Source organism: Quercus robur, chromosome 5 (genome assembly GCF_932294415.1).
Source record: "Quercus robur chromosome 5, dhQueRobu3.1, whole genome shotgun sequence".
NCBI lineage: Eukaryota > Viridiplantae > Streptophyta > Magnoliopsida > Fagales > Fagaceae > Quercus > Quercus robur.
Window position 1 is genome coordinate 82,301,697 of NC_065538.1, and position 14,752 is coordinate 82,316,448.

The 14,752-nt window shown below is 33.8% G+C and overlaps 1 protein-coding gene across 1 annotated transcript; it reads left to right on the forward strand.

Annotated features, from left to right (window-relative positions):
• Window positions 1-4,357: 4,357 nt before the first annotated feature.
• LOC126727388 (equilibrative nucleotide transporter 3-like) lies at window positions 4,358-13,203 on the forward strand. Its single transcript, XM_050432999.1, has 12 exons — window positions 4,358-4,829; window positions 5,307-5,355; window positions 5,478-5,582; window positions 6,208-6,363; window positions 6,517-6,627; window position 7,944; window positions 11,000-11,031; window positions 11,142-11,247; window positions 11,660-11,835; window positions 11,929-12,089; window positions 12,524-12,782; window positions 12,873-13,203. Exons 2-12 carry the CDS (start codon window positions 5,314-5,316, stop codon window positions 12,981-12,983), a joined length of 1,260 nt encoding a protein of 419 aa, XP_050288956.1. The 5' UTR covers window positions 4,358-4,829; window positions 5,307-5,313; the 3' UTR covers window positions 12,984-13,203.
• Window positions 13,204-14,752: the final 1,549 nt, after the last annotated feature.

Genomic DNA, 14,752 nt, shown 5'->3' on the forward strand with positions numbered 1-14,752 from the left:
TGTGAAAAGGAAAACACGATTTCACCATCACAACTAAAATCTTGTTTGCCAAAACACAATATAATTGGAATATGTAAGGCAATGTATAACTCAATATGTTGAGAGAAACACCTTCCAAGTTTTGGCCACAACTCAAAGAGTCCACTCCTAAAGGATTTGGTAAGGACACCCCAACCAGCTGAGCTTTGGTTCTTTCAAAGAGAGGTCCTTTAATAACAATATTAGATGACATTTAAGTTTTGGTAAGAAAGCGATTGCCTCTAGCTACTCGCCTAGTGATTGTGGGTTATAATTAGACATGGCAAAACGGGCGGGTCGGGTCGGGTTCGGGTCGGGTCAATCGGGTCACGGGTCAAACGGGTCACGGGTCAAAAACGGGTCATTTTAAGCGGGTTGAAATCGGGTTCGGGTCAATCGGGTTGCGGGTCGGGTCGGGTTGGGTCGGGTTGACCCGTATTTTTCACATGAAATTTTTTATTTTTTATTTTTTTTATTTTTTATTTTTTTTATAAAGAAAACAATATGTATTTGCCATTTGGATAGTTATGCAACATATTACTTGATGTAAAATGCATTATTTTGCATTCACTACTTATATCAAGAATAAACTCAGTTAAACTTATTAATATTTATTCAATAATTTTAAAATTATACAAATCCTAACATTGCTATCTAAAATAAAACAACACAAAGATAAGTAAAACAAATATACAAGTTTTATTTTTACACAATATCAACATTCCAAAAAAAAAAAATTACAAATGACTTATTGGATAACTCATTTGATAAAAAATAAAAATATATAAGAAAGTTACAATTTTAAAAATTAATTTTATAATCTATTATCAATTGTGGTTGACACTCTATTTCAATTTGAGATATACATTAAAGTTTGATTGCTTACTTATTTATAATTATACCTAGTCTCTTTTATGAAGATCATATCATTGTTAAGCAGCACACACTCTAGGAAATATCATAATTTATTTTGAAAAGCCGTTTATTTTGAACATAAATTGTTAAAAAATAGATCTAAGCATTCATAATTTATGCTAATTTGATACTTTGGCTTTACTATTTTCACACTCGTGAATGTGTCTCACACATATCTACAATTTTAAATCTGTTTTTAACTTTACTGTAATCAGATTATCTTGGCATATACTTTGCTATTTGATATTTAAAAATCTTTACTCATTACAGAATGCTCAACCATTTATTTTTCAATTAATTTGCATGCAGTTATGTAAATGTATCAATTGTTTCCTTAAAGCTCACAATAAACAATTAAACCAATATTGTCTTAATTTCACTATTTTTTTTACCAAAAAAAAAAAGTTTTAAAAAAATGGTTCGGGTCGGGTCGGGTCGCGGGTCGGGTCGGGTTGACCCGCACAAAACACGGGTCGGGTCACGGGTCAACCCGTTTTTGCTTCGGGTCAAAAAAATCGGGTTCGGGTCGGGTATTTTTCGGGTCGGGTCGGGTCGGGTCAGAAAATTCTGACCCGCTTTGCCATGTCTAGTTATAATATACTAAACGATATTAGGCAAACCACATACCATGTCTGTTTTTTTTGCTTTTGATATGACTAAACTAAAATTGAAACCAATGTGTAGGTGCATAGGTTTGAGAACAAGAAACACATCAATGGCTCCAGCCGAACAAAAATGAAAAAACGAGGGGAAGACAACCTACTTCCCAGGATAAGTATCAACTAGTGGGATTGATCAAAAGCAATCCAAAAGTTAAATTAGCATAGAAATTGTGAAGTAGTTGAAAAGGAAAAATTGAACGCTAACAATGGCATGCTACTTTGATGATTTAGGAGTAGGTAATACAAACTTGTGAAATATTCGAAAGGAAAAATTATCATTTGCCATGTTACTTTTGTATCCACTACTTAACAATAAAGACCATTTTGACATTAAAAAGAAAATATTAAAGACTAAAATAATACATTTAAAAGGTTAATGTTGAAGAATTTTAATATTAAATTATTATTTTAATAAATAAATGAATACTAAGTTGAAAAATCTATTGAAAAAGATATGAAGTTTATGTAGTAAATGGGCTAGGTGTTAATGTGTTAGTCAATTTGGAAGCTCATATCGATTAGGAGATAAAATCCTTACTAATTTATAAATCTTCACAAAAAAAAAAAAAAAAAAAAAAAAAATCCTTACTAATTTATAAATGTGAAGATTTATTGGGTTTAAGTGTACTGCATGAGAAAATGGGTCAAGCATGCGCACAAGAGGAAGGTGAGAGGAGTTTTTTACTTGGCTGGCTCTAATGCCCTCCACTTTGTGTGTGCGATCTGAGGAAGCTTCAAATAGGCCAATTCATTGAAAAAGAAAAATTCTCTTTTTAGGCCAAGAGATGAGGTTCAATTTTGATTTTCAGATTTTTAGAGTTGAAGATTTGCTAAGGCTAAATGGGTGCTCGAGAGTGAAATTCGGAGATAGGAAATGGCTAGCTATACTTGGGCTTATGATTTGACATTTTTTCCTATTTTTATTTTTATTTTTTCCTAAACTCACTTATAATTCCAAATTTATGTAATTTCAACATTCAAGAAGGGGAAAATTTTCAGAAAGTGGTTGGCAATGAAGCTTCTCAAAAATTGAGTGGAAAAAGAAACGTAATTTGAGTTCTTCTGTAAGGGGGAAATAAGAGGAATAAGAGTGGAGGACAATTAAGTGGAAAGAGAGAAAGAGAGAAAGAGAGAGGAGTCGCTATCAAATGGGGAGAGAGAGAGAGAGAGAGAGAGAGAGAGAGAGAGAGAGAGAGAGAGAGAGGGATTTTTTTTTTTTTTTTGAGAAATAATTACAACATGCTGCTAACCCTGTAACTTGAACCATTTCCCCCCTAAACCCCCAAGCACTTTGTGTATGGGGAAGTGCCAATTCAGCTACAAGGCCTTTGGCAGAAAAAGGGATGAAATGAAAAGAGAGTGAACAAATAAGTCTAATATATCACAATATGAGAAAAGTAAAATTAATTACAAAGACCTTCCTTGTTATGTTGTATAGATTATATGGTTGCTAATATTGGACTTCAATGTGAAAAAAATATTCATTTGTGTTTGTGTCTCAAATTTATTTTTGCATTGTTTCTCAAAAAATATATATATATATATTTTTGCATTTATGTTTGAAAATATGTTTTACATGGTAGTTGAATGAGTTTATTATTATTATTTTTTTTAAATACTTGAGAAGAATTCTTATGATGTTGGGAATTTTTTAAAAATAGAAAACAGAATATGTTTCAAAGTAGTTCTTTTATTTTACATAGCTCTTTAATTTTCTTTGTTCATCCAGTTATAACAAAATGGTGAGAAAAATACTAGTAGATTTGTCTACTAGTAAATTGGAATTATGATATTAATTTGATTTCGGAGTATAGGTTTAATGGTAAATTAAAGATTGAAAATAAATTTTATTTCAAAGTGTTATCAGTGTTATTTAGCCAATTATAACTTCGGTGGTGAGAAAACACCAATAGGTTGGTCTACGAGTAAATTTGGCACATAATATTGATGTTGATATTCAACTACAGGTTTAAAGTTTTAATTAGAGATTGAAAAAAAATTCAAAAGTTGCACTTATTAGAATTACATATAAGTTTAGAATCTTGTTTTAGATATTAATCGAAAGGGGAAGAAAAATGGCTGTATTTCAAACTTTTTTTTTATTCAACCTAACTTTATCAATTGCTTATATGTTTATAAATATGTTACCTTTTTTTATTAAAAAAATTATATCTCTAAGATTTAAATATTTACATATATATTTAGAATCTTGTTTCACAGTGCACAATCACAGGAATGAACACGATGTCCAACCTTAATTTTAAAATTTGGAGGGGTTATGGCCCCCTTTGCTCTCTTGTTTGATTACTCATGTCCCTGCTAAGCCTCACTAAGTGCATTTAGTTTGAATAATATTAAAGATACAATATTCTTTACTTTCCTTTTCACAACTTATAAAGATGACAAGTTGTGATTGGAACACCATCATTTTTATATGGATCCACAGCTAGTAACATTTTTTTTATTCACAAATCATAATAGATTACATCAAAAGTTAGGAAAAATTTTGTTTTGATTTAGTTTTTAAATAAGAACCAAGTTTTCCGGGGATCCCAATTGGCTTTTAACCACAGATTTATATAGATTTTTCGTCCTATGGGCATGGATTTGGACATCCCACATGAATGTAGAAGATCTGAAATTCTGTTTACTTGGATCAGGCATTATGTACCCTCAATCAGCTGCACATGATTGTTGACCTTTTGTCTAGATTTTTCTAATGTGCCTGGTATTATGGAGTGACAACCAAAAGAAATGTTCTAAACTTATTACAAAGAGCCATGGGCAACATTTTTAATTTATCAGAGAGAGAGATGGCATATGTACTTATTTTGTCACTTTGATGTGTTAGTATGACACATTCCAGAGCCTCAAAATGTTGATCCTTTAGGATCTGGTAGCCAATTTCGTAGTTAAAACTACATACATTACATGATAAAGTCTACAGACAAGTACCTAGGAATCATAAAACTAAACCAGTCCAGAAAATACGAGTAAAAAACACGCCAATTTTCAGGAAGACCACGTTATATAATTGTTCTTGGATAAATAAACATGGTTCTGGCATCATCAACTGATTTATAATTCTCAAGAAGTCAAACTCAACCAAGATGATTTAGCTATCACTTAAGCTATCTGTCTGTCATCGTTGACAACCAGTCTATGAAGATCTTTCTTAAAATTCCACGCTCAGTGATAACAAGCTCATTTCTTTTCCACAATACACTTGATAAGGTTTCTAACTACTATTCGATTTATAGTTTACAAAATAAGTTTTCATTTTTTTTGCCAAGTTTTATTTAGCCATAATGTTAGTTTAAATATTTTTCTTCTGGACAAGTTCAATACTATGTTTAGTGTAGTTAAGAAAGTCAACTTTTGATTCATGGGGTCCATTGTTAAAACTTCATCTTATTGTTTTTCTTTACTCTTTTTCCACATTTCTGTTCGTCTAGTTCGCACTAGCAGTGACTGAAGTCCCAGGTTCAAGCCAGAATACAACTTTCAGATTGATTTTATTTAGATATAATTTCATTTCTATGTAACCAGTATGAAATAAGCTTATTTTTTATTTTTGTTATTTGTATCTTTAATATGGTTCCCGTAGACCATTTCCAGTATCAGTTATATTGCAATTATTTCCAACTAAGGGAGTCAAAATTTGTAGACTTCATGAGAAATATGCCTTACATTGTTTTTCTAATTTTATAGGGAAGTAATGACTATTGTTGATAAAAGTGAGCCTCAAACAAGACTTCAGGTTTGTGCTTAGTCTCTGTTACATTGGTTGAATTTCTTTAAAAAGAAGATATATATAGACACACACATAAATTCAATCCAATTGAAATGTATATCTAATATTTTAAAAATTGTAAGAAGCAGGGAAAATATAAAGCAGTGGCAGTTTGCTGGATTCTTGGACTGGGGTCCCTTATGTCATGGAACAGTATGTTGACTATAGGAGATTACTACTACAAGTTGTTCCCAGTAAGCTATTCATAACTTATGTTACTTTCCATTTCTTTTTTAAGCCCAATAAAATCAGTAGACAGCTAGATTTGCCTTTTCTTAAGTGATCATCGACGTTTTTCTGACCCAAGAATATGAAATCTAGTCTAAGACAATGTTGTGATTCAAATGAGTCAATTGGCAGCACAAGGTGCAATTTCAATTTCATTGAAGTGGCTATGACTTTGTAGAGAAAAGACAGGTGTAAAATTGTCTGCTGTAGGAACCTAATTCTTAGTAGAATAGGAGTAAGATTGTCTTATCCATTCTGGAAGGAATGCCTTAACAATGCACACGAGAAAGATTAGTATATTCTTCTATTATGAAAAGAAAAATAAAATGAGGAAGAGTTCATTCCTTGATTACTAATTTTCTATACTTGTTAGTTGGTTAGTGTCGATAGTAGTTGAAGCATCTTTTCATGTTCACAAGATAGTAGAAGGAAACCAACCTTCATTGATTTCTCAAACTTGAACAGTGCTAGGGAATTACTTGCTCAGTTACTTAGATAAATGTTACAATTCTATATCTTACTACACATTAGAACAAAGTGAAAAATTTTCAAGATTGACTAGACTGATAAAATTTTCCTCTTTTTTTGAAGCTATACCACCCTTCAAGGGTACTTACCCTCGTTTATGAACCATTTGCAATTGTGACAATGGCAGTACTTGCCTACAATGAGTCAAAGATTGATACTAGATTGCGGAATTTGATTGGATACTCTCTCTTCTTTGCAAGTACTGTGATGCTCATAGTAGTAAGTAATGCTGATACAGTGATACTTTGTGATATGTCCTACTCAATCTTGGATTGCATCATCGGATTAATTACTTCACACTTGTTCGATGTCTTCACTGATTATTTCCTCTAATAAATTTGGTTCGACCTTCCATTCATTTTTCTGTGAAAGTTGGATTTAGCAACATCTGGGAAAGGAGGAGTTGGTCCTTATATTGGTATATGTGCAATTGTTGGTTGCTTTGGAGTTGCAGATGCCAATGTTGAAGGTGGAATGATTGGAGTCTTGGGGCAATTTGTAGTAGACTTATGAACAGGTGTTAATCTAGCTTATGAGAATCCTTTATTGGGGAAACTAGGTAGAATGAGTTGCTCAAACTCAGTTTTACATGGTTCGGAAGGGACATGTGAACATTGTCAATATATGGTTCCAAGTTCTACCCCATCTCTCCCTCTCATTCTCTCAGAAAGCTGCAGAACTATGAAAGTCAATGTGAAGATGAGAAGTCAGAAAACCAGAACCATACACAAGACTCCATGAAAGCAAGATGTATAGAGCTAACCATTTTCTAGAGGGCCAGACTGTCAGATATAGAAACATGCACTGACAGACAGAATGCACATCCACGCAATTGTGCAAATGTTATCAGATTGGTTCCACAAAAAAAATTTATGTTTCAACAAGTTTTCGAAAATTCTATTATGCTTGTTTGTGAGGGATAAGAAAATTCCATGATTACAAGAATATAGTACATATACCAAAATCAAGGATAATCAAGGATAATAATACCTATCCATTAGTCTGAAAGCTCCATGGCATGACTTTCCTCCAATTCATCTTCTTCATAATCATCAAGAACGTTTTGAATGGTAGCATCTTTTAATACACTTTTAAGTTCGCTCCATAACCAATTCTGCCCACACATCAATGCTTCTAAGGTATCATGATGAAGACGGCTACGATGTGGACTCAACAATCTCCCACTAGTGCTAAAAGCCAACTCTGAGGCAACTGTTGTAATAGGAATAGCCAAAATATCCCTTGCAATGCGTTGCAAGGTAGGATACTTACTAGCATTACGCTTCCACCAACCCAAAACATCAAATTGTTCAGTTCTAGGTGCCACTTTCTCACTAGTATAAAGTTCAAACTCCGATATAATATCCCTACTCCTTTGGCCTATGTTAGCAGTCGCATTACTAACAAATAAATCATAGTCCCTCATTGTATCATCATGTTCATGTGCAGCACTTGATGTAGATGTAGAAGATGAAACTTGAGAATAAATGACTCCTCTATCAATGCTTTCTAAGTCATAGTCCGCAAACAACTCAAAAAGAAGGTTCTTAACCTTGTCAATTTCTTCGTTAGCCTTACTACCATACATTTATTAAAATAAAAGGTCAATAACATCAATTTATATCTTGGATCTAAAACAATAGCCAAACTCATGATATCATGAACGTCACTCCAATATTTATCAAACTTAGCTAACATCTTTCCTGCCATTTTCTTAACCAACTCATCTTCACTTGAAAGCCACTAATTTAATTCCAACTTCAACTGAAAGACTGAAGGAAAATAATGATTAGCTGTAGGGTAGGCAGTACCAGAAAGCAACTCAGTAACTTTATGAAAATAACCCAACTTCTCACAAACAATTTGTGCTACCTCCCAATCCCTATTAGTTGGAGCAGACTGATATTGAGGCTCACAACATAGTAAACGTGGAAAAACATCTTTATAAATCAAGGCAGTTGAAAGCATCAAATATGTAGAGTTCCAACGAGTCCTACAATCAAGTACTAATTCCTTAGTACTTGCAATATGTGATTGGCGAGATATTTTTTCAAAAATTTCTATTCTTTTTGGTGATTGAGTCCAAAAATATACACTACTTCGAACCTTCTCAATACCATCACCAATTACATTCAAACCCTCTTGAACAACCAAATTCAGAATATGTGCTGCGCAACGCACATGCAACAATTTTCCACCTAAAATAAGTGAACTAGCTTGAAGCTTATCCGAAACAAGTTTCATCATACCATCATTGTTGCTAGCATTATCTACAGTTATGGCAGATAACTTCAAATCAATGTTCCAATCAGAAAGACACTCCAAAAGGATTTTAGAAAGAGAATACTTATCATGTGGAGATGGCATACGAATAAACCTAAAAAAAATAAACATAAATATGATTAACTAAAGAAAGCAAAAAGTTAATAAGCTTGCCTAAGACTCTAAAAACTAGTACAACAAAATGACTCAAAGAAAAAAAATACCTTATAACCCGGCTTTCCAAAGTCCAAGAGTCACTTATATAATGAGCTGTGATTACCATGAATGACCTCTTACTGTTGTTTGCAGTCCACAAGTCCGTTGTGATTGCAACTTTACTTGCATTCTTGTCAATTTCTACCATAGTCTTCTGCTTCTTTTCATTATAAATTTTTTTGATATCTCGTTTCAATGTGTTTCTTCCTACTATCTTAAAATTTGACCGAAGACCACCAACAAAATCCCGAAACCCAACATGATCAACAATTGCAAGAGGGTACTCATGCAAAATGACCATTCGTGCAAGGTCCCTCCTCGAAGCCTTTTGATCCTCTTCATTAAAAACACTAGGGCTTGAGATCCCTTTACTTCTTGCCTTATTGTGTTGTTTGACAAGAACTTGCCTCCTAATATCCGTTCCTTCCCTCAAAGGACTTGCTTCCTTCGGAGCACTTGGACAACTTTTTGCTATGTGCAGTTTTAAATGAGTCGTCCCTGATGTACTTGCTCCAGCCATAAGTTTTCCACAGTAGTTGCATTGAGCCTTAACTTTCCCATCAATATTCTTCTTCTTAAAATGATTCCATACGTCTGAAGTTTTTCTTCTTTTAGTGCCTTGTTGTTGTGGATTCTCAACCGGAATGGACTCAACTTCCTCTCCAAACAACGATTGTGATTCTGATGTCGTGCTAGTTGGGGGCCTTGGGGCTGGGGCTGAGGCAGAGGATGTGGTAGACATGTAGGCAGCTGCAAAGAGAGAGAGAGAGAGAAAGATTAGTTAAAAAAAGTAATTATGATACAACATAATGTGATTGAGAATAGTGATTATGATACAACGTTCAATAAATAAATAAATAAATAATTATACAACATTAATGGAAGGAGCCTGCTGTGAAAACCCAGAGTGATTCACAATAGGAGAAGAAGGAAGAAGACAGAAGACAGAAGCCAGAGTAACTATTGCAACATTGTGAAAACCCAAAGTGACATATAAATAGTAGTACTCTTGCGAAGTGAGACTATAAATCAGTTGACCAATGTTTCTCCCTTCTCTTTCCAACAGGGAAGCTCATAAATTATCCTAATTCTATTTCAAGTAACACAAACTATAATGGTGGGTTATACATTGAATTTAGTCCACTCTCTCCTCTAATAGAACTGAACCAAGTCACCCCACTAGTTAAATGAGTTGGATCAATTCCAGGTTAGGCAAGTTGCACACATATTTTGATACCATTTTCCATGTGAAAGTCCATTAAGCTATAGGTAGACAAATAAAAAGAAAAGCCCAAGATGCATTATAATCCTCACATAAAAGGTTTAGTCTTAAGCAATATTCATGAGAGGCATAAACATTCATTGTCATTGCTGCTGTTGAGCAATTATTTAAAACTAATTTCATGGTAGTTGGAGAAATAGAATTCTCTCTATTCCAAGTGAAATGGAGAATATATCCATTCGGGGAGAGCATTATCCCAAGTCCCCTCCACAGATATTTGAATTTCACGCAAAAGTAAAATAATGAAAGCAAAAATCTAACACATACCCAGTTGATAAAATTCAATCAAAAACCAAATTTGACACATACCCAGCTGAATTCAAACTCTAAAATCAAAATCTAACACACACCCAGACAACAAATTCAACAAGACAACACAAGTAAACAACATGCAAAGAACAAAAAACTCACCAGTTGACAAATTCAGTCTAGAAAAGGAAACAAAAGCTAATTATCAACAAAATCCTCCCAAAACGTCAAACCCAGATAACCACAGAAAAGAATTTTCTTTTGAAGCCAAACTAGCGAAAGAGGGAAAACCAATGGGTATGAAAATGTTTCCTCACATTTCTGACCAACCAAACCAAAAGTTAGCACCACCTCAGTCAATCATATGACATCCAAAAAGTAAAATTAGAATTCAAAATTTTCTGAGCAACCAAACAAAGACTATAAGAGAGAGAGATAGATACCGTGGAGGAGGTTTTCAACGCAATCGGCGATTTGGAGGAAGGTAGGGGCGGAAACGATGGCGAGGAGAGGCGGAGACTGGAGAGAGTGACAGTGAGGAGAGGCGAAGACTGGAGAGGCATAGAGAGAGAGTGATGGTGAGGACTGGAGAGGCAGAGAGAGAGAGTGACGGTGAGGGGTGAGACTGAGTTACGGTGAGAGAGTTTAGGTCTTTTTTTTTTTTTTTTTTTTTTTTTTTGGGGTAGGGTATGGATATTATCCATACCTTACCCGAAAAATTCGGGTAATATCCATACCCTACCCGGTTGAGCTCTACCCATTAAGAACCGGGTATTACCCGAAATATTTGGATCGGGTAGGGTTGGATATCCATTACCCAATGGGTATGGCCATCCCTAATTGGAGACCTATCTTTCATGCACCCAGAACTCATTCAGGTTTCTTCTGCTCAATGTTTTTTGACATTCTTTCCGTTTTTCTTCTTATTCTTTTTTCCCTCAGGCAATCAAATTGCTATCTTAATACACGATGTTACTATGTTCTGCAGTCCTTCCTTGCTGGCTTGGCTGCATCAGGGACTCTAACATCAGTTATGAGAATAGTAACAAAAGCTGCCTTTGAGAAATCTGAAAATGGTCTTCGCAAGGGGGCGAGTATGTGAATTTTTTAAACTACATTTTTTTAAAGATCCACCACTGATGTCACTTTTATTATATACCAATCAGAACAGACCAAAGAATTGTGAAAAATATTGTGTCCCTAGACTGATAGTTTCTTTAATAATAGAGAAAATTGCAGGTTCTATTTCAAATAATTGCTAGTTTCTGTGCTGAATTACTTGGAGCCTGATGTTTTATATTCTAAATTGGTCCTTTTCTTGTGGTTTATATAAGTATGCATTTCTCATATGCTACAGTGATCATAAGTGCAGAGGGTAATATACTGGACTAGTAAGCAACTACTACTTAGGTTCACACTGCAAGCAAACATTTGACTCCGCAATGTTTTAAATGTATTTTAGGAACTTTCCTCAGCAATAATTTGCTTTATGACTGTCATTTGCACTGTTATTCCTAGCAATCTCAGCGTTCTTTGAGTTTCTCTGTGTTATTCTCTATGCCTATTTCTTCCCTAAACTGCCAATAGTGAAGTACTACCGGTCAAAGGCAGCATCTGAAGGATCAAAAACAGTATCAGCTGACCTTGCTGCCGCTGGAATCCAAGTGGAAGCAGACCAAGAAGTATTGTAACACTCCCATTATTCTCATAATACATGGTGTTTCAAGGACATTATAAGATTTCAAATCACTAACAAGCTTTAAAAAATTTCACAGGCAGAAGGGAATGCTAATCACCATGAGAGATTGAGCAATAAGCAATTATTCTTTGAGAACATTGATTATGCAATTGACCTGTTCCTGATATATGTCCTGACACTGTCAATTTTCCCTGGTTTCTTATATGAAAATACAGGAACACACCAGTTGGGGTCATGGTAAGTATTCGTTTGTCCCAAGTGAGATTAGTTAGTTTATTAATGGTGATTTTTGTGCACTCTTTTTGTAATGATCTGTTTCAGGAGCCTTATAGGTTGAAGTGTGTTAGACTTATGGTTAAGTGATTAAATTCACAATTTCCTAACAGCTTAAACTTTTGGGAAAATCGGTAATTTAACATGGTATTAGAGCAGGAGATCCTAAGTTCAATCTCTAGCTTTACTCTACCTTCCATTTAAAATGTTAAATTCTCATTTGTTGGGCGTGATTAAATTCACCATTTCCTAACAGCTTAAACTTTTGGGACAATCGATAATTTAACAAAGTGTTTCTGTATTTTTTTTTTTAATGAAATTATCATATTCAAAAAAAAAAATTTAAAAAAAAAAAAAAAAAAACTATATAATTTTTACAAGGCTCGTGGCGTTTGCAGGTACCCACTAGTTCTGATTGCAATGTATAGTGTCTGGGATTTCCTATCAAGATACATTCCTCTTTTGCAATGCCTAAAGATGGAATCTAGAAGGAGCCTTATGATTGCAACTCTTTCTCGGTTCTTACTTATCCCGGCTTTCTACTTCACAGCAAAATATGGTGACCAAGGATGGATGATCATGCTCGTATCCTTCTTGGGACTATCCAATGGTTATCTTATTGTCTGTGTCCTCACAGTAGCACCCAAAGGCTACAAGGTTAGTTGATATCATTGTTCACAACATGTAGCACATTTAACATTTGCCGTAGGCTCCTAACAAAATTTCCTTTGGTTTTTTGTTTTGTAGGGACCTGAGCAAAATGCCTTGGGTAATTTGCTTGTGTTGTGTCTTCTAGGTGGTATATTTGCAGGAGTTGCTCTTGATTGGTTGTGGATAATAGGTCATGGAAGCTTTTAAGGCGAGAAGTCCATAATGCTATCACTGAATAAACCAATCGCCTCACTTGATTGTAGAACTTTTTGTGTAATTATAATGAAAGCAAATTGTAAAGGCTTGATGAAATTATTGACTTTGAACCCAACAACAACAACAAACTATTGAGTGGTGTAAAATTGTTTAGAATTACATTATGTGTAACTTGAACCATATATATAGATTGAGTAAAATTGGTATTAAGTTTTGCAATGTTTATTTGTCAAATAAAAATATCTTGTTTCAATCTATTCTACTTTATATGTTTCATCATTTCCAATCTATTTCTTTCAAAAAATAAAAATTTCCCATCTACCAAACTATCTTTTTTTTCCCTTATAAAATAACTATAATTAAAAAAAAAAATTAAACTAGCTTTTTTATTTTTATTTTTTATTTTTTTAGAATCTTAACATACTATAACTTACTATAATTGATAGAATAAAAAGTGAAACAATCAAACGAGAGACATGATTCTAATTCAATTGTTTTATGAATTAATTTCAAGAAATATAGAGAGAGTTTAAATTTAAAAATTAAAACCCCATTAGTTCTGAACTCTACCCTTTTCATTATATTAGTAATTAAAGTTGATTATCATGAATCTTACCGTTGCAGTTAAGCTCATAAAGAATTTCTTTAAAAGAAAAAAAAAAGCCTAATCAAAAATTTTATTTCTTAAAAAGAAGTAGAAAATAAAATTTTTATTTCTGACTGATAAATTTCACTTTTTTTTTTTTGGCTAATCGACTAATCAATTTCACTTTGAGCCTCTTTCATACAAGTTTTATAGATACCTTCGCCCCTCACAGTCTTCGAGAGGCACTTAAAACTAAGAATCTCAGCCATCAAATCAAAACTTTGACAGCAGAAGCAAAAAAAAACTTTCGGTAGCTAGTGCTAATTAATGGTTCCATTTGGATGATGATGATCAGTACACTAATGCGATCCTACAAGTTGTCCAGAGTCTTCAGACTATCTTTGAAAGATTCTATAACACACAAGAGATACGCAACTAACTTTCTCATGCTTAGCCTTATGCCACCTTTTTTTTTTTTCTATCCCTTTTTGGGTTATTGTATCGACTGCTTATGCAATTTTCGCGCAGCTTTTCCTATCATGCAAAAGACTCCAATCTGTTGGTTCTATTGACTGGAAAAAATTGGTATTGGTGTTCCATTTCTTTTGTTAGACACAAAAATCTACTCCTACCAGTCATTAGGTAATAGTTTTGCCTTCCTTTTGAGGGGAAAAAATGGTTAAAAAACAATTTAAAATACTAAAATCTGCATAATATCAAATCTCTCTATTCACTATTTACCCACACTAAGTAAATTGAGAGCAAGCACTTGGTGGTTTGAACAAAAACAACAAGGGTCAATGTCCCAATAGGCGAATATAAATCAAAGCATATGAAAGTTTAGGATTGATTGGATTAATAGAAGTATAACAATATATCATTATAGTTCAAAGGATCCATTCACTAAATAAAAACAAAAACCAGAAACCTTCAAAGCACTAACAGAGAGATAGCAAATTAATACTTGTAGGCTGTAGTGATCACTTTTTTCTTACAAAATGCCAGTAGAAATGTCTGCCTCCAGAGGAAATTTGGGATTTAAGATGTTAGCTAGGTACCCAGAAAGGGAAAATTGGCAAATTGCGTTGGTATTACAAGTTACAATACAGGCTGATATGGGACCCACGTGGGTCTACATGTCATGTCTTTTACTAAGGTACAACGTGGCTACATG